General features: G+C 41.9%; 1 protein-coding gene across 4 annotated transcripts in view; it reads left to right on the top strand.

Annotated features, from left to right (window-relative positions):
* Nucleotides 1–22,613, top strand: part of LOC138487603 (uncharacterized) — a 277,207-nt gene that overhangs the window by 35,131 nt on the left and 219,463 nt on the right. For all 4 annotated transcript variants that reach the window (XM_069614071.1, XM_069614073.1, XM_069614072.1 and 1 more), the window contains exon 2: nt 7,438–7,478. In XM_069614071.1, the coding sequence (XP_069470172.1) occupies nt 7,438–7,478 (41 nt within the window). The remainder of the gene's footprint in view (nt 1–7,437; nt 7,479–22,613) is intronic.

The following is a 22,613-nucleotide window of genomic DNA, read 5'->3' on the forward strand; positions in this document are numbered from 1 at the left end:
GGATGCCATTAATGATTTGCCTCCGGATCTCTTTCTCGACATTTGTAAACTCACAGGACATGGCTAACTTCCTCAACCGTGTGTGGTAAGCGTCGAGGGTTTCATCCACTGCCTGGATGGTAGTGCAAAAAATGAATGTCTCATAGTCCGGGTTTAGTTGTGGGAGGAAGTGTGCCGTTAAGGCATCTTTTGCACTCAGATATGCATCTTGGCCATCGACAACGTTTAGGGAGTTGAAAATGCGCAGTACCTCATCGCCCACGCTGAGCAGTAGGTGTGCCTTCATCTTCCTGGCCGTCATTATATCCTTGCATTCCATCACCATCTCAAACTTTTGGATCCACAACTGCCATCTGGGTCCACTTGATGATGGGTCTGTGAAGGGGTTAAAAGGTTGGACCAGTGCCGATGAACCTCCTTGTGTGCGAGGCTGTGGTGATGCCATTGACAAGTTTGCAGCGATTCTTGATGGCGTGCTGGGCCCAGGGGTGGATGTTCCGGCCGCCATGTTGGACGTGCACCCGTTCTGTCTTGGTGTGATTCCTTCCAATTATGCCACTGCACCGTGGTAGTCAAAATCCGCACAGACCTCAGATGTACCCTTTGGATTGGCACGTGAGAACGTTCTGGGCCTTCCTTGGAGTTTGCTGTGGCTCCCAGTCCCTGGGGAGGTGTATGTGGGTTCAGGTGCCTCCACGTCGTGTCTGGGGCAATTAGGAAAGTTGCAAATGCTTCCGTGAACGGATGGCACCAAAGGCGAGAATAGAGAGAAAAAAAGACACCCCCACCGGGTGTCCAAAAATGAGTGCGTGAGGTTTGCGGGCCATCCGCGTGCTGTTATATGGCGAGCGCGTGTTGATACGAGCTCCACCTCGTCGCCAGTGTTGAGTTCCAGGCCCTGCGGTCGTGCGCGTGCAGGGGGTGGCGTAGTGAGAGGTAGGCCGCAGGGCCTGTGTCGCAGCTCCAGCAGGAGCTCAAAGAAATACGCCACACACTCAGCGATGGTCTGCCCGGAACTGCCCCCGAACTCGGGGGCGGGGCTTTTATTTGGCATGCCCTGCGTCACCGCGTAGGGGCTTCCGGCTGCCATACGCAAACAACAGCTTTCATTGCAAACCCGTTCATCAGGTGATTGGCTCTATGAACTGAGTCGCAGTATTTTTGCTATTGTGGCTCGAGGGATACTTATGGACACTTTGGAATCTCTTTAAAACACTTTCCAAAACGTGTCTTTCCTCTATAGTTTACAGCTGTATTGAGAGGCCCCGCCCTCACGTGCATCCGCACACGCGCATTGAACTGAGTGCGAGCGCGAGTGCTGTTGGCTGTTTTCTGGGTGAGGTGGGGGCTAATCGTCTAGATATAATCCAGCGTTGTAAATCTAATGCTTGGTGTGTTCTCCATTCTTACCCAGTTGTGATCTCTCTGGAATTTGTTTATCGTCAAAGTGCAGCAAGGGGTCCTCCAGGCCCCCTTAGTGAGCATTTAGCTGCCCGCTGCTGATAAAAATGTGCAAGCCCATATCGTGTAATCGAAAAGGTTCACTTTGGGAGCGGAAATCTAGTGCCTATGTCCAGGTCTGTGCTGTGCTTCGTAAAGAGGTTTAGTACATCATTAGTTGCACCAGCTAAAGGGCCAGGATCAGGTGGGTGTCTGCTTGAGGACGGTATAGCACGGCTTTGAGGCACGTACGTTTCACTGTGGGTTGCTTGCCTCCGGCTCAGTGTAAGTGACTGAGGTGTTGTGTGTGTTCTGCGCCAGCTGGTCCTTCTTATATCATTAGTTGTTCCATTATCTCTTTATGTAATGAAAAAGAAAACAATGTCCTCTAGAAAGGATATTCTGTCAGCTCCTTTGGTTTTCACTAATCGAAGAAATAGTATATCGAGGGCTTTGGTGTTAGCCCTGCCCCCATCTCCTAAGAAAGAGAGAGAGGACTATGAAGAGATGGGGTACGGGATCGCCACGGGCCCTGGAATTATGCCAATGAATGTCCAGCTCCTCGACCCCCCCACACCCCCTCCGGAGTACTCACAGCCCCTATACATGGAAAATACTGTCCAGGATATTGGTACAACAGATAACGTTGAGAGTCCACTCACTATCTCGGATACTATTGGTGGGAGGGTCTTGGATCCATCCTTTCTGGACACTCCTTCCATCTTTTTGTCGGGTGAGATAACATTTCACTTAGGTGGAGTTGTGATAGGCCAATCCCGGAGTCTCTCGAAGGTTCTTGTGTCCAGGAGGAGATATCTTTATCAAACATAATTCTCGAGTGGAAGGCGGAACTCATGGCCGAAATTTAAATACAGGCAACTATTTTGAATGAGAGAGCTAGGGTGCTGAGGGATGCCTCAGATTGCTGTATGACACATCTAAAGAAGTCTTGGCAACCTAGTCAACGCCATCCACTTGGGAGCAGGTTTAACCAACACTGCTTGGCAGGGGGATGACCCGGAGACTGCCTTGATTCCCTGTGTGTCAGAGGCGCAGACGTTGCCCACCTTTGATTTAGTGAGGGGTGCTGAGCTGGAGACAGTGCTAGGCCCCTTTGTAAGTGCTGGCTCCAAGACCTCTAAGAAAAAAGAACGAAAAAGGAAAAAAAGGCAAGCAGCGGAACTCAGTGATCTAGGACATCTTCCCGAAAGTGCTAAATGATCTACAGGACTTCACCGCAGCTGAGGATGACAACCTAAAAATGAAATTGAGGGAAAATAAGGTAGTGATGGCAGAGATCATCTCAGACTCAGATGAGGGGTGGCTGCGGGTCGAGGCGCTCTGAGGTATGCAGAGACAAAGGAGGTCAAAAACAACTGACACAATGAGGTGCACAGTGGAATATAAGGGAGGTACTAATAGATGGTCGGATGAATTGAAACGAAATGCGCTGCCTGGCAGAATACCCGGGAACTCTGTGGTAGGTCAGCAGGGTCCTAGTATGTAAACATCCCTGGGACTCCATCCGTCTTATAACTTCAGATGTTGAAAGACTGAGTACCCACAAGGGGAGTGATAATGAGGGGCTGGGAAGTAGGAGCCTGACGCAGGAGCAAGCCGCGGGCCTCACCCTCACTGTGGATGAGGCTGGAATCGGGGATACTCATTTCTTGCTCAGATCCGGGGCACTGAACCCATCCACAAGAGAGAGGGTGGGGGGGTGTTGTGGACCCAGTTATGGACCTGACATCTAAAGTAATGACAGAAGCAGAGCTGACTACTAGTGAACAATATCTTAACTCTGGAAAGGAAGACTGCCTCTCCAGTCCCCAGGATAGATGATCATTGCGGGAAAGGGGGCTACACCGGATTACCTAAGGGTCCTAGCAATAGACCCCCTAATTCTATACAAGAGCGGGACCAAGGTGCATCTCAGGAAAAGCTGTGTGTCATATTGGAGGGGTCCCCAAATTCAGCAGTGAGGCCGGGGCAGGGCGACCACTATCTCAGGCTATGCAATCCGGGATATCCGGGTGAGCCCAGTCTGATTCGGAACTATCTATTAGAGGAAGGAGGGTCTCAATCTCTCCATAGATCCCGTATATTTAACCTCTTTGAGGATACACCGGGGTTGAGGCGGATTTCCTCGGCCGAAATCAAATTAGTCGATTTCATTCATCCAACAAGATACGATTACATCAGACTTGACATCCCCTCCCCGCTTGTGCGATCCACATTACTTAATGTGGCCGGGAGTCTCCAAAAGTGTGGCTATAATATCACTAGCTTCATTGCCCCTGGTCCCCAGCCTAAAGCTATGTACACTCGCCCCACCCATGAACAAAGGGGGTCGAGATGGTTTCATCCAAAAACACCGAACTGAAAAGAAAAAAAAAATGGCTGCAGGGGTGGCCACCGCAGCTGTCCCGCAGTCCGGGAAAAAAGGGCTGTGGGGTATCAGCCGCAGCTGTCCTGCAGTCTCCCAAAAAATAAGAAAAAAAGAAAAAAAAGGGCTGCGGGGGTGTCCCCCGCAGCTGTCCCACAGTCCTGAAAAAAGAAGAAAAAAATGGAAAGGACTCTGTGGCACCGGTTCCCGATCACGGAAGAAAATGATTTGGAAAGTGCCCTTGAGAGGCTGAATATCTGGTAGATGAGTGGGTGTGCCACGCACCAGGTGGCGCCATGACTCTGGCAGGGGACCTTAATGCCAACTGTAAGGGGGCATCTGACAGTGTGCAGGAACTCCGATCTTCTATTGCTAAGCCTAACTCTCCACAAGCAAGGGACATTAGGCAGGGAGCTCAGGGAGCTCAGCTATGCGGAGGGGTGGGGGCTGCAATTGGTCGAGGATGCCACTCCGACCTGGGAGGACAGGGGTTCTAGCCAGGGGTGTTACTAGGTCTTGGAAAGAACAGGGACTAAGCTAATGTCGGGACTGGCAGGATTAGGGGCTAGCTGGGCTTTTGGTTGTAGCCCCTGAACTTCTATCTGGGGCCACAACCAAAAGACCCAGGCTATAGCCCTCTCAGCCCCCCCCTAGCAACGCGGCTGGTTCTAGCTCTATGCTCGACTATATCTTCCTATTTAGGCAACTATTTAGCTCAATATACTATTTTAAGATATGTAATTCACAGCAAAGTGACCACACAATGCTGTTTGACCCTGCGAGGGATCTTTAAGACTTCACTCCTTTTGCCTGCTTGGGTTAATATTGAAGTTAATGTTAGAGCGAACCGATTAAAGTGGTTGTTGGCTAAGACCCAACCATTGACTGCCACTCTGTTGTGTGATTTGAATTCCTCCACTCTTGAAGGTAAGGCAATGAATTAGTCATTGATGCATTGCCTTTATTCCATTGCTACAGTCATCTCGCTAGGTTGGAGCAGTAAAGCACAGGCACACATATGATCCTGAGGTCAAAGAGCGTAAAGCATTCTACATAAAGTAGGTAGAAAGAAACATAAAAAAGGGGGGCACGGCACGACGGTAAAGGTACCGGTGGCAAAGCTTAGACACATTCACAAGAACTGCATGAAAGAGCATCGTGCCGCTCTCTAGCAAGGGGCAGCGAAGCTATGTTGGCATCTCTTAAAGGCAATGGTACCAACCATGTCTGGGAACTAGTAAATTGCACAGAAGTAAAGCAAGTGCGGTTAATTATTAATCCCGTCGCTGAGGAGGAATGAACATGTATAAGCCTCCAGTGGCCAGGGGGCGCTTATGAGTGGGATCTGGACATCTCCAGCTGGGATTATCAGTGAATAGCAAAGATATAAAGCAGCCGGTCCCAATAATCTGACCTATGTGATCCTAAAACCAGATGTGGATTTATGGGCGGAGCACCTACCTATCTATTATTGGGACATTGTGTTAAGTGGGAATGTCCCCTCATCCTGGCAAGTCTCACATGTCATCCCAATCTTCAGGAGAGGCTGCAGGTTGTGCCCTATAGGCCCATTGCTCTAATGGACGTGGAATCTAAAATCGTTGCCTCAACACTACTGGACCATGTACAGATCTGGTGTCATTCGAATAGCCTACTAGAGACAAATGGGATTTCGCAAAAATATGGGAACCGATTGTGGGGGGCTCTTGCTCACTTGTATTCAGAGAAGTGTGTGGCGTTCTAAGGCATCACCTGTCTACGTGGCTTGCATGGACTTGTCCATGGCTTTTGACATGGTAAATAGAGCACTGCTTTGGACTAAGCTCCCGAATTCTGGGATGCCCAAGGGTATGTCAAGCACCCTCATTCACCTACACAGAAATTCACAGATGAGGGTACCTCTGAATTCAGATGGAAGGATGTCGGCCAGTATAGTAACACATAAGGGGCTCTGCCAAGGTTGTGTGCTGGTGCCAACATTATACAATCTCTATGTGGCAGACACAGGAAATGCGTGAGATCAAAGTGGAGTCTGAGCGTTCAGTGGGCGGCAAATACTGACGACTTTGTCTTGATGGACTGCACGGTCATCGGGCTGCAGAGGCCGATCAACGCCTTTGGTTCATACATGATGGAGCCAAGAGCTGAAACTTAATCCCTCCAAAACTGGAAGGATGCAAATTGGTAAGGGAGCCCGCGGGATCACAAAGTTCTGTTGGCAATGGGAGGAAAGTGTTCTACTGACTAAAGGTTTCATGCAACATCTAGGGTACTCCATCTCTGCAAATCACTCAAACATGTTTTATCACAATAGCTTGAAAATAAAAGCAGCCGCATCGGCCAATTGACCAGAAATTCAGAACGTTTTCCTTGGTTTCCTGTAGGGAATGTTACAAAATGAAAGTTTTACCAAGATTGTGCTATGGTATAGAATTCCTTCCGTTATGGATTCTTCTGTATTTGAAGGAAGTGGAGGGTTCCGTGTGGAGAGGGGTCCTTTTCCATTTGCCAAAGTGTGTCCCTATTCAATGAATAAGGTACGAGTTGGTTTTGCAGTCAATAGTCAGCATCACGCAATGGAAAACACTCTCACTGTTGGGAACATGTCAACAGTCTGCTATTGAGGGTCTCTATGGATCTCTCTATGGATCTCTATCTCTGATGGGGAAACACGATACTGGAGGTTTTATTGAAGAGCTGCGCGCTGACGGCGCCGCAATCCTAGCAACCTGGGTTCATCCATGCAAACTCTACCAGGCCAGCCTGGGAAAATGAAAGACCTCCTCATAGGTAATGATTGGCACACACACAATCTGGGGGCCAGGGGGTTAAGCTCTACGCTCAGGCAGTCTCCCCTGACAAATGGCTCCCCGACCCCTTGCCGCTAAAGATGGGAGTTCTGTGGTTTATTATAATTGCATGTAAACTCGTCTCTGGGCAGGGTAGGTGAGATCTAAACGACTATGTTATCCGATTAAATCATGTGAACGTTCTTAAGCATGTCTATGTGATGTGCTGGCGATATGATTGGCTGATCATCTAAATCTTCTGCTTTCCTACTGATGGTTGAGTGGGTTTATGACGAACAGCCAAGTGTCATCCTCTTTATTTCATCTAATGTTCTGCACTGAGCTATTTAGGTTCTTATCTTTTTCATAATGAATTGTGTCATATTCATCTTTTTAATGGTGTAAATATAATGTTTTCAATTGTTTTGTAAAGGTTTTATAAACCAAATACATTTGAATAAAAAAAGAAAAAGAAAAAGAAATAAAGAGACATCATGCAGCAGGTTCAGCCGAGCGCTGCACGGTTACAGGGCTGCCTGCAGGTGTCAGCATTTCCGAAATGCTGACACCTGCAGGCAGCCCTGTAACCGCGCAGCGCTCGGCTGCCTGAAAGGTCGGCGTGGCTGGGGCTAGTCAGGGTGAGCCACGGCAGGGGCCCGGCTCGGGAGCCCATCTCAAAGACTGCCAGGGCTTGCCCACTTAAAGCCCTGAGTTCACTATATTTGTAGGGGGAGGTGGTTTAGGGGTTTTTGGGGTGTCGTGTTACTAGAGTTCAAGGCCTGTGCCTTCTTTCAATACATTCTGTCATTTTTCCCTTTGCAGGAATCTTTGAAGACTAAAAAACAACTAGAACGCGAAAGACAGTGAGTACTCGACTTTCATTTTGGATTTTATATGCGACTGATCTTTCGGGGTACCGGGGCCTGCACACTCTCAAATCCACACTTCATTTCTGAGTGGATGGGGAACACGTGTTGGGGGATGGGCAGTGCCTTCAATGGTCCAGTAGTACCCGGCCCTCGGTACCTTCACTTCTCAAAGCCTGGAATAGAGTACCGGTACTCAAGTATGTGGCGAGGGAAACATCTATCTTGATCACATTCAATGACTGAGCTCCTGCAGCCATCACTGGGTAAAGAAACAACCTCTCCCCCCTCCTCTCTCCACCACCCGCAGTGCCCATGATGTCTCCTTCAGGCCCCCCCCTGCAGAACGGAAAGAGGGTCAGATCTGCAGCTCCTGAGCTTTCAGCAGGGTGGGCCCAGAACCAGGGGAGTGGCCAGCATTGCAAGAGTGGGGGGAGGGGAGAGCCGAAAAATGTCCTGCTACTCCCCCCCCCCCAAATGCAGCGCTCCCAGTACACAATCTGACATTAGTGCCTGGTGGCATTTTAACACTTAGACACATCAAAACCAACAACACAAACCTGCAGGATTATTGCAGATGCAGGGAACTCTTCTATAGAGGGCTCTGTCCAGGCGCTTTGGGGCAAAATACATGCACACCTCCTAATTTGCATATGGATTGCACCAACGGAAGTGACTTCACAGAAAAGGACATCGCAAGGAGCGTCATCAGTCTTTGATACTCTGAGGCCCCATGGAAGCGACTTTAGAATAAGTTGCCATAAGTAAGCCAAGTGGCAAATAACTTTGAGGTGCAAAATACCTAAATTGCATATATCTGTGGAGCAACTCTATAGTCATTAGGCTATTTTGTTTATAACAGCCTGAGATATTAACATAAGCTCTGAAGTGAATCACTTACTGAGCTGCAGGTAAGAAACGCTGCGATTAAATGATCTGCCCAGGATCACACACTTTGGTTAAATGGTGGAAGCGGGATGTGGAGTGCATCTTCCCAGGTTTAGTTGATAAATGTGTTTAAATAATACTTTATAGCTATGCCTTTGAAGCAAACCACATTCCATAATAAACTAACCGTACACTATATACATTACATAATAAACTAACCGTACACTATACATTCCATAATAAACTAACCGTACACTATATACATTACATAATAAACTAACCGTACACTATATACATTCCATAATAAACTAACCGTGCACTATACATTACATAATAAACTAACCGTACACTATATACATTCCATAATAAACTAACCGTACACTATACATTACATAATAAACTAACCGTACACTATATACATTACATAATAAACTAACCGTACACTATATACATTCCATAATAAACTAACCGTACACTATACATTACATAATAAACTAACCGTACACTATATACATTCCATAATAAACTAACCGTACACTATACATTCCATAATAAACTAACCGTACACTATATACATTCCATAATAAACTAACCGTACACTATATACATTGGGCCTCATTACGAATTTGCCGGTATAATAACAATGGTACCAATAAGCTTGCCGGTACGGTTGTTACCGTGCCGGCAAACTACGAGTTCTGCCCGCGGATGCCTTTGCAGTGGCCGTACCCGCACCCGCGAGCAGGACATGACGGTAGCACCAGTACCAGTGCTTCCACCTTCCCCATTCCCACTGAGCCCTATGGGGCTCAAATGGGAATGGGGAAGAATTTTATCCGGCGCCCAGAAAAGGCCAATTACAGGGTCCGGCAAGGTCGAAATGACCCATTAATTGCCCTTTTCTGGGCGCCGGAAAAAAATGAATACCGGTGGCAGCCGTGCCTGTACTACTACCGCCAGTCTCATAATGAGGCCCATTGTCATAGAAATATGTTGAGCAATAAGAGTATGGCTTTAGTTTTATTCTCCCCATCCTGCATGCAAAGTCACAATAGCATTAATGTGAGACTAACAAACACCCCTTGAGGTTTAAAGCCATAGGGCCTCATTTTGTATCGGCTGGTCTGGTATTAAAGTGCAGTATTCACGAATATCAGCATTTTACCAGACCGATTGACTACGGTTTTGCCGGTGGGGCGCCTGCCTTACCTCTAGCTAAAAGCAGGAGGTAAGGCAGGTGCCCTACTGGCAAAAGATGCTGTCGTTACTGACACCGGTAATGATGGCAAATCCGCTCATGGGGTTCTATTGGACTCCATGAATGGGTATTTACACCCTCATTCCGGCATTCAGAATCCGATGGACTGAGTACTAGAAATGGTAATAGTCTTTGCCGGTATCCTGGCTGGTTTACCGCCAGGATCCCGGCAGGTTTAAAATGAGGAATCGAAGAATCTATTGTACAAGTGCACACCAAATATTAAGAACTCAATTGGTGTTCTTTATGAAGGTAACAGGGCGCAGGGGAGAGGGAGACAACCCTGGCACTGGGATGTGTTCCAATAGTATGGTGTGACAATAGTGATCCACTGGCTATGCAACACTTGCGTCCCCTGCACACCAAATATGATTGTAAAAACAAACAATTCAAAATACTGATCTGTAGTATTATCTAAAATAAGTTCAATCGCACCATTTTTTTCAAAACACAAGTTTTCTTTACGAGTAATTGTAACATCAGGGATGTACAGATTAATCACAATTTAATACATACAATTAAAAAAACACAAAGAAAATCCATTTCTGCTCTGTGCGTTTCGGGACGCCTGTCCCTTCTTCAGGAGCAATAATTCACAGTTTCTTTTAAAAACCTTCACGGTTATCTATAACCTGAAAATAGGAAATGGAAAATGCGCTCTTTTTAGTATGTGTACTCCTATGTATCTACATAGCCCGCCAAGGTGATCCTGACGGGGTGACTTTAGGATACACCTGGCAACAGACAGTCCGGGGGAAGATCCAACGCACCACACTTGAGTTGACACATGGCTGTGCAATCGCAGCTGGCAAACTTTCTATGCAAACGGAGAACAGGTGAGATGAAGAATTGATAATTGAAGCCCGTCCTGCAGCAGGTGGCTGAGCCGGGGCTTGGTCATGCTATATTGCAGCAGTGATGATGGAAGCATGTACATACTAGTGATGAATGATAGTGGCATGTACATTCTAGTGATGAATGATAGTGGCATGCACATACTAGTGATGAATGATAGTGGCATGTACATTCTAGTGATGAATGATATTAGCATGTACATACTAGTGATGAATGATGGTAGCATGTACATTCTAGTGATGAATGATATTAGCATGTACATACTAGTGATGAATGAGGATAGCATGCACATACTAGTGATGAATGAGAGTAGCATGTACATACTAGTGAGGATGAGGATAGCATGTAGATTCTAGTGATGAATGATGGTGGCATGTACATACTAGTGATGAATGAGGGTAGCATGTACATACTAGTGATGAATGAGGGTAGCATGTACATTCTAGTGATGAATGAGGGTAGCATGTACATTCTAGTGATGAATGATATTAGCATGTACGTACTAGTGATGAATGATAGTAGCATGTACATACTAGTGATGAATGATAGTGGCATGTACATTCTAGTGATGAATGATATTAGCATGTACATTCTAGTGATGAATGATATTAGCATGTACATTCTAGTGATGAATGATATTAGCATGTACGTACTAGTGATGAATGATATTAGCATGTACATACTAGTGATGAATGATAGTAGCATGTACGTACTAGTGATGAATGATATTAGCATGTACATACTAGTGAGGATGAGGATAGCATGTACATACTAGTGATGAATGAGGGTAGCATGTACATTCTAGTGATGAATGAGGGTAGCATGCACATACTAGTGATGAATGATAGTAGCATGTACATTCTAGTGATGAATGATATTAGCATGTACGTACTAGTGATGAATGATATTAGCATGTATATACTAGTGATGAATGATAGTAGCATGTACATTCTAGTGATGAATGAGAGTAGCATGTACATACTAGTGATGAATGAGGGTAGCATGTACATACTAGTGATGAATGAGGGTAGCATGTACATTCTAGTGATGAATGATATTAGCATGTACGTACTAGTGATAAATGATAGTAGCATGTACGTACTAGTGATGAATGATATTAGCATGTACGTACTAGTGATAAATGATAGTAGCATGTACGTACTAGTGATGAATGATATTAGCATGTACGTACTAGTGATGAATGAGGGTTGCATGTACATACTAGTGATGAATGAGGGTAGCATGTACATACTAGTGATGAATGAGGGTAGCATGTACATACTAGTGATGAATGATGGTAGCATGTACATACTAGTGATGAATGAGGGTAGCATGTACATACTAGTGATGAATGAGGGTAGCATGTACATACTAGTGATGAATGATGGTAGCATGTACATACTAGTGAGGATGAGGTAGCATGTACATACTAGTGATGAATGATAGTAGCATGTACATACTAGTGATGAATGAGGGTAGCATGTACATACTAGTGATGAATGATATTAGCATGTACATACTAGTGATGAATGATGGTAGCATGTACATACTAGTGATGAATGATAGTAGCATGTACATACTAGTGATGAATGATGGTAGCATGTACATACTAGTGATGAATGATATTAGCATGTACATACTAGTGATGAATGAGGGTAGCATGTACATACTAGTGATGAATGATAGTAGCATGTACATACTAGTGATGAATGATGGTAGCATGTACATTCTAGTGATGAATGATAGTAGCATGTACATTCTAGTGATGAATGATATTAGCATGTACATACTAGTGATGAATGAGGGTGGCATGTACATACTAGTGATGAATGATAGTAGCATGTACGTACTAGTGATGAATGATAGTAGCATGTACATTCTAGTGATGAATGATATTAGCCTGTACATTCTAGTGATGAATGATAGTAGCATGTACGTACTAGTGATGAATGATATTAGCATGTACATTCTAGTGAGGATGAGGATAGCATGTACATACTAGTGATGAATGAGGGTAGCATGTACATTCTAGTGATGAATGATAGTAGCATGTACGTACTAGTGATGAATGATAGTAGCATGTACATTCTAGTGATGAATGATATTAGCATGTACATACTAGTGATGAATGATAGTAGCATGTACATACTAGTGAGGATGAGGGTAGCATGTACATACTAGTGATGAATGAGGGTAGCATGTACGTACTAGTGATGAATGAGGGTAGCATGTACATACTAGTGATGAATGAGGGTAGCATGTACATTCTAGTGATGAATGATAGTAGCATGTACGTACTAGTGATGAATGATAGTAGCATGTACATTCTAGTGATGAATGATATTAGCATGTACATACTAGTGATGAATGATAGTAGCATGTACATACTAGTGAGGATGAGGGTAGCATGTACATACTAGTGATGAATGAGGGCAGCATGTACGTACTAGTGATGAATGAGGGTAGCATGTACATACTAGTGATGAATGATATTAGCATGTACGTACTAGTGATGAATGATAGTAGCATGTACATTCTAGTGATGAATGATAGTAGCATGTACATTCTAGTGATGAATGATAGTAGCATGTACGTACTAGTGATGAATGATATTAGCATGTATGTACTAGTGAGGATGAGGGTAGCATGTACATACTAGTGATGAATGAGGGTAACATGTACGTACTAGTGATGAATGAGGGTAGCATGTACATACTAGTGATGAATGAGGGTAGCATGTACATTCTAGTGATGAATGATAGTAGCATGTACATTCTAGTGATGAATGATGGTGGCATGTACATACTAGTGATGAATGATAGTAGCATGTACATTCTAGTGATGAATGATAGTAGCATGTACGTACTAGTGATGAATGAGGGTAGCATGTACATATTAGTGATGGATGAGGGTAGCATGTATATACTAGTGATGAATGATAGTAGCATGTACATTCTAGTGATGAATGATAGTAGCATGTACATTCTAGTGATGAATGATAGTAGCATGTACGTACTAGTGATGAATGATATTAGCATGTACATACTAGTGAGGATGAGGGTAGCATGTACATACTAGTGATGAATGAGGGTAGCATGTACGTACTAGTGATGAATGAGGGTAGCATGTACATACTAGTGATGAATGAGGGTAGCATGTACATTCTAGTGATGAATGATAGTAGCATGTACATTCTAGTGATGAATGATGGTGGCATGTACATACTAGTGATGAATGATGGTAGCATGTACATTCTAGTGATGAATGATAGTAGCATGTACATTCTAGTGATGAATGATATTAGCATGTACATACTAGTGATGAATGAGGGTGGCATGTACATACTAGTGATGAATGATAGTAGCATGTACGTACTAGTGATGAATGATAGTAGCATGTACATTCTAGTGATGAATGATATTAGCCTGTACATTCTAGTGATGAATGATAGTAGCATGTACGTACTAGTGATGAATGATATTAGCATGTACATACTAGTGAGGATGAGGATAGCATGTACATACTAGTGATGAATGAGGGTAGCATGTACATTCTAGTGATGAATGATAGTAGCATGTACGTACTAGTGATGAATGATAGTTGCATGTACATTCTAGTGATGAATGATATTAGCCTGTACATTCTAGTGATGAATGATAGTAGCATGTACGTACTAGTGATGAATGATATTAGCATGTACATACTAGTGAGGATGAGGGTAGCATGTACATACTAGTGATGAATGAGGGTAGCATGTACGTACTAGTGATGAATGAGGGTAGCATGTACATACTAGTGATGAATGAGGGTAGCATGTACATTCTAGTGATGAATGATAGTAGCATGTACATTCTAGTGATGAATGATGGTGGCATGTACATACTAGTGATGAATGATAGTAGCATGTACATTCTAGTGATGAATGATAGTAGCATGTACGTACTAGTGATGAATGAGGGTAGCATGTACATATTAGTGATGGATGAGGGTAGCATGTATATACTAGTGATGAATGATAGTAGCATGTACATTCTAGTGATGAATGATAGTAGCATGTACATTCTAGTGATGAATGATAGTAGCATGTACGTACTAGTGATGAATGATATTAGCATGTACATACTAGTGAGGATGAGGGTAGCATGTACATACTAGTGATGAATGAGGGTAGCATGTACGTACTAGTGATGAATGAGGGTAGCATGTACATACTAGTGATGAATGAGGGTAGCATGTACATTCTAGTGATGAATGATAGTAGCATGTACATTCTAGTGATGAATGAGGGTAGCATGTACATACTAGTGATGAATGATATTAGCATGTACATATTAGTGATGGATGAGGGTAGCATTTATATACTAGTGATGAATGATAGTAGCATGTACATTCTAGTGATGAATGATAGTAGCATGTACATTCTAGTGATGAATGATAGTAGCATGTACATTCTAGTGATGAATGATAGTAGCATGTACGTACTAGTGATGAATGAGGGTAGCATGTACATATTAGTGATGGATGAGGGTAGCATGTATATACTAGTGATGAATGATAGTAGCATGTACATTCTAGTGATGAATGATAGTAGCATGTACATTCTAGTGATGAATGATAGTAGCATGTACGTACTAGTGATGAATGATATTAGCATGTACATACTAGTGATGAATGAGGGTAGCATGTACATACTAGTGATGAATGAGGGTAGCATGTACATACTAGTGATGAATGAGGGTAGCATGTACGTACTAGTGATGAATGAGGGTAGCATGTACATATTAGTGATGGATGAGGGTAGCATGTATATACTAGTGATGAATGATAGTAGCATGTACATTCTAGTGATGAATGATAGTAGCATGTACATTCTAGTGATGAATGATAGTAGCATGTACGTACTAGTGATGAATGAGGGTAGCATGTACATATTAGTGATGGATGAGGGTAGCATGTATATACTAGTGATGAATGATAGTAGCATGTACATTCTAGTGATGAATGATAGTAGCATGTACATTCTAGTGATGAATGATAGTAGCATGTACGTACTAGTGATGAATGATATTAGCATGTACATACTAGTGATGAATGATAGTAGCATGTACGTACTAGTGATGAATGATATTAGCATGTACATACTAGTGAGGATGAGGATAGCATGTACATACTAGTGATGAATGATAGTAGCATGTACGTACTAGTGATGAATGATATTAGCATGTACATACTAGTGAGGATGAGGGTAGCATGTACATTCTAGTGATGAATGATAGTAGCATGTACGTACTAGTGATGAATGATAGTAGCATGTACATTCTAGTGATGAATGATATTAGCATGCACATACTAGTGATGAATGATAGTAGCATGTACATTCTAGTGATGAATGATAGTAGCATGTACGTACTAGTGATGAATGATATTAGCATGTACATACTAGTGAGGATGAGGATAGCATGTGCATACTAGTGATGAATGAGGGTAGCATGTACATACTAGTGATGAATGAGGGTAGCATGTACATTCTAGTGATGAATGATAGTAGCATGTACGTACTAGTGATGAATGAGGGTAGCATGTACATACTAGTGATGAATGAGGGTAGCATGTACGTACTAGTGATGAATGAGGGTAGCATGTACATACTAGTGATGAATGATAGTAGCATGTACGTACTAGTGATGAATGATAGTAGCATGTACATTCTAGTGATGAATGATAGTAGCATGTACATTCTAGTGATGAATGATAGTAGCATGTACATTCTAGTGATGAATGATAGTAGCATGTACGTACTAGTGATGAATGAGGGTAGCATGTACATATTAGTGATGGATGAGGGTAGCATGTATATACTAGTGATGAATGATAGTAGCATGTACATTCTAGTGATGAATGATAGTAGCATGTACATTCTAGTGATGAATGATAGTAGCATGTACGTACTAGTGATGAATGATATTAGCATGTACATACTAGTGATGAATGAGGGTAGCATGTACATACTAGTGATGAATGAGGGTAGCATGTACATACTAGTGATGAATGAGGGTAGCATGTACGTACTAGTGATGAATGAGGGTAGCATGTACATATTAGTGATGGATGAGGGTAGCATGTATATACTAGTGATGAATGATAGTAGCATGTACATACTAGTGATGAATGAGGGTAGCATGTACATACTAGTGATGAATGAGGGTAGCATGTACATTCTAGTGATGAATGATAGTAGCATGTACGTACTAGTGATGAATGAGGGTAGCATGTACATATTAGTGATGGATGAGGGTAGCATGTATATACTAGTGATGAATGATAGTAGCATGTACATTCTAGTGATGAATGATAGTAGCATGTACATTCTAGTGATGAATGATAGTAGCATGTACATTCTAGTGATGAATGATAGTAGCATGTACATTCTAGTGATGAATGATAGTAGCATGTACATTCTAGTGATGAATGATAGTAGCATGTACGTACTAGTGATGAATGAGGGTAGCATGTACATATTAGTGATGGATGAGGGTAGCATGTATATACTAGTGATGAATGATAGTAGCATGTACATTTTAGTGATGAATGATAGTAGCATGTACATTCTAGTGATGAATGATAGTAGCATGTACGTACTAGTGATGAATGATATTAGCATGTACATACTAGTGATGAATGATAGTAGCATGTACGTACTAGTGATGAATGATATTAGCATGTACATACTAGTGAGGATGAGGATAGCATGTACATACTAGTGATGAATGAGGGTAGCATGTACATTCTAGTGATGAATGAGGGTAGCATGCACATACTAGTGATGAATGATAGTAGCATGTACATTCTAGTGATGAATGATATTAGCATGTACGTACTAGTGATGAATGATATTAGCATGTATATACTAGTGATGAATGATAGTAGCATGTACATTCTAGTGATGAATGAGAGTAGCATGTACATACTAGTGATGAATGAGGGTAGCATGTACATACTAGTGATGAATGATGGTAGCATGTACATACTAGTGATGAATGATATTAGCATGTACATTCTAGTGATGAATGAGAGTAGCATGTACATACTAGTGATGAATGATAGTAGCATGTACATTCTAGTGATGAATGATAGTAGCATGTACGTACTAGTGATGAATGATATTAGCATGTACATACTAGTGATGAATGATATTAGCATGTACGCACTAGTCATGAATGATAGTAGCATGTACATACTAGTGATGAATGATAGTAGCATGTACATTCTAGTGATGAATGATAGTAGCATGTACGTACTAGTGATGAATGATATTAGCATGTACGTACTAGTGATGAATGATAGTAGCATGTACATTCTAGTGATGAATGATAGTAGCATGTACATACTAGTGATGAATGAGGGTAGCATGTACATACTAGTGATGAATGATATTAGCATGTACGTACTAGTGATGAATGATAGTAGCATGCGCATACTAGTGATGAATGATATTAGCATGTACGTACTAGTGAGGATGAGGGTAGCATGTACATTCTAGTGATGAATGAGGGTAGCATGTACATACTAGTGATGAATGAGGGTAGCATGTACATTCTAGTGATGAATGAGGGTAGCATGTACATACTAGTGATGAATGATAGTAGCATGTACATTCTAGTGATGAATGATAGTAGCATGTACATACTAGTGATGAATGAGGGTAGCATGTACATACTAGTGATGAATGATATTAGCATGTACGTACTAGTGATGAATGATAGTAGCATGCGCATACTAGTGATGAATGATATTAGCATGTACGTACTAGTGAGGATGAGGTAGCATGTACATACTAGTGATGAATGAGGGTAGCATGTACATACTAGTGATGAATGAGGGTAGCATGTACATACTAGTGATGAATGAGGGTAGCATGTACATACTAGTGATGAATGAGGGTAGCATGTACATACTAGTGATGAATGAGGGTAGCATGCACATACTAGTGATGAATGAGGGTAGCATGTACATACTAGTGATGAATGAGGGTAGCATGTACATACTAGTGATGAATGAGGGTAGCATGTACGTACTAGTGATGAATGATATTAGCATGTACATACTAGTGAGGATGAGGGTAGCATGTACATACTAGTGATGAATGATATTAGCATGTACATACTAGTGATGAATGATGGTAGCATGTACATACTAGTGATGAATGATAGTAGCATGTACATACTAGTGATGAATGAGGGTAGCATGTACATACTAGTGATGAATGATATTAGCATGTACATACTAGTGATGAATGATGGTAGCATGTACATACTAGTGATGAATGATATTAGCATGTACGTACTAGTGATGAATGATAGTAGCATGCGCATACTAGTGATGAATGAGGGTAGCATGTACATACTAGTGATGAATGAGGGTAGCATGTACATACTAGTGATGAATGAGGGTAGCATGTACATACTAGTGATGAATGAGGGTAGCATGTACATACTAGTGATGAATGAGGGTAGCATGTACGTACTAGTGATGAATGATATTAGCATGTACATACTAGTGATGAATGAGGGTAGCATGTACATACTAGTGATGAATGAGGGTAGCATGTACATACTAGTGATGAATGAGGGTAGCATGTACATACTAGTGATGAATGATATTAGCATGTACATTCTAGTGATGAATGATAGTAGCATGTACGTACTAGTGATGAATGATATTAGCATGTACATACTAGTGATGAATGATAGTAGCATGTACATTCTAGTGATGAATGATATTAGCATGTACATACTAGTGATGAATGATAGTAGCATGTACATACTAGTGATGAATGAGGGTAGCATGTACATACTAGTGATGAATGAGGGTAGCATGTACATACTAGTGATGAATGAGGGTAGCATGTACGTACTAGTGATGAATGATATTAGCATGTACATACTAGTGATGAATGAGGGTAGCATGTACGTACTAGTGATGAATGATATTAGCATGTACATACTAGTGATGAATGATAGTAGCATGTACATACTAGTGATGAATGAGGGTAGCATGTACATACTAGTGATGAATGAGGGTAGCATGTACGTACTAGTGATGAATGATATTAGCATGTACATACTAGTGATGAATGAGGGTAGCATGTACATACTAGTGATGAATGAGGGTAGCATGTACATACTAGTGATGAATGAGGGTAGCATGTACATACTAGTGATGAATGAGGGTAGCATGTACGTACTAGTGAGGATGAGGGTAGCATGTACATACTAGTGATGAATGATATTAGCATGTACATACTAGTGAGGATGAGGTAGCATGTACATACTAGTGATGAATGAGGGTAGCATGTACATACTAGTGATGAATGATATTAGCATGTACGTACTAGTGATGAATGATAGTAGCATGCGCATACTAGTGATGAATGAGGGTAGCATGTACATACTAGTGATGAATGAGGGTAGCATGTACATTCTAGTGATGAATGAGGGTAGCATGTACATACTAGTGATGAATGATATTAGCATGTACGTACTAGTGAGGATGAGGTAGCATGTACATACTAGTGATGAATGAGGGTAGCATGTACATACTAGTGATGAATGAGGGTAGCATGTACATACTAGTGATGAATGAGGGTAGCATGTACATACTAGTGATGAATGAGGGTAGCATGTACGTACTAGTGAGGATGAGGTAGCATGTACATACTAGTGAGGATGAGGTAGCATGTACATACTAGTGATGAATGAGGGTAGCATGTACATACTAGTGATGAATGATATTAGCATGTACGTACTAGTGATGAATGATAGTAGCATGCGCATACTAGTGATGAATGAGGGTAGCATGTACATACTAGTGATGAATGAGGGTAGCATGTACATACTAGTGATGAATGAGGGTAGCATGTACATACTAGTGATGAATGATATTAGCATGTACGTACTAGTGAGGATGAGGTAGCATGTACATACTAGTGATGAATGAGGGTAGCATGTACATACTAGTGATGAATGAGGGTAGCATGTACATACTAGTGATGAATGAGGGTAGCATGTACATACTAGTGATGAATGAGGGTAGCATGTACATACTAGTGATGAATGATATTAGCATGTACATACTAGTGAGGATGAGGTAGCATGTACATACTAGTGATGAATGAGGGTAGCATGTACATACTAGTGATGAATGATATTAGCATGTACATACTAGTGAGGATGAGGTAGCATGTACATACTAGTGATGAATGAGGGTAGCATGTACATACTAGTGATGAATGATATTAGCATGTACATACTAGTGATGAATAAGGGTAGCATGTACATACTAGTGATGAATGAGGGTAGCATGTACATACTAGTGATGAATGAGGGTAGCATGTACATACTAGTGATGAATGAGGGTAGCATGTACATACTAGTGATGAATGATATTAGCATGTACGTACTAGTGAGGATGAGGTAGCATGTACATACTAGTGATGAATGAGGGTAGCATGTACATACTAGTGATGAATGAGGGTAGCATGTACATACTAGTGATGAATGAGGGTAGCATGTACATACTAGTGATGAATGAGGGTAGCATGTACGTACTAGTGATGAATGATATTAGCATGTACATACTAGTGAGGATGAGGGTAGCATGTACATACTAGTGATGAATGATATTAGCATGTACATACTAGTGATGAATGATATTAGCATGTACATACTAGTGATGAATGAGGGTAGCATGTACATACTAGTGATGAATGATATTAGCATGTACGTACTAGTGATGAATGATAGTAGCATGCGCATACTAGTGATGAATGAGGGTAGCATGTACATACTAGTGATGAATGATATTAGCATGTACATACTAGTGATGAATGAGGGTAGCATGTACATACTAGTGATGAATGATATTAGCATGTACGTACTAGTGATGAATGATAGTAGCATGCGCATACTAGTGATGAATGAGGGTAGCATGCACATACTAGTGAGGATGAGGTAGCATGTACATACTAGTGATGAATGAGGGTAGCATGTACATACTAGTGATGAATGATATTAGCATGTACGTACTAGTGATGAATGATAGTAGCATGCGCATACTAGTGATGAATGAGGGTAGCATGTACATACTAGTGATGAATGAGGGTAGCATGTACATACTAGTGATGAATGAGGGTAGCATGTACATACTAGTGATGAATGAGGGTAGCATGTACGTACTAGTGATGAATGATATTAGCATGTACATACTAGTGATGAATGAGGGTAGCATGTACATACTAGTGATGAATGAGGGTAGCATGTACGTACTAGTGATGAATGATATTAGCATGTACATACTAGTGATGAATGATAGTAGCATGCGCATACTAGTGATGAATGATAGTAGCATGCGCATACTAGTGATGAATGAGGGTAGCATGTACATACTAGTGATGAATGAGGGTAGCATGTACGTACTAGTGAGGATGAGGGTAGCATGTACATACTAGTGATGAATGATATTAGCATGTACATACTAGTGATGAATGATATTAGCATGTACATACTAGTGAGGATGAGGTAGCATGTACATACTAGTGATGAATGAGGGTAGCATGTACATACTAGTGATGAATGATATTAGCATGCGCGTACTAGTGATGAATGAGGGTAGCATGTACATACTAGTGATGAATGAGGGTAGCATGTACATACTAGTGATGAATGAGGGTAGCATGTACATACTAGTGATGAATGAGGGTAGCATGTACATACTAGTGATGAATGAGGGTAGCATGTACATACTAGTGATGAATGAGGGTAGCATGTACGTACTAGTGATGAATGATATTAGCATGTACATACTAGTGAGGATGAGGGTAGCATGTACATACTAGTGATGAATGATATTAGCATGTACATACTAGTGATGAATGATATTAGCATGTACATACTAGTGATGAATGAGGGTAGCATGTACATACTAGTGATGAATGATATTAGCATGTACGTACTAGTGATGAATGATAGTAGCATGCGCATACTAGTGATGAATGAGGGTAGCATGTACATACTAGTGATGAATGAGGGTAGCATGTACATACTAGTGATGAATGAGGGTAGCATGTACATACT

This window comes from Ambystoma mexicanum, chromosome 9 (assembly GCF_040938575.1).
Source record: "Ambystoma mexicanum isolate Mex_15411 chromosome 9, UKY_AmexF1_1, whole genome shotgun sequence".
Classification (NCBI taxonomy): Eukaryota; Metazoa; Chordata; class Amphibia; order Caudata; family Ambystomatidae; genus Ambystoma; species Ambystoma mexicanum.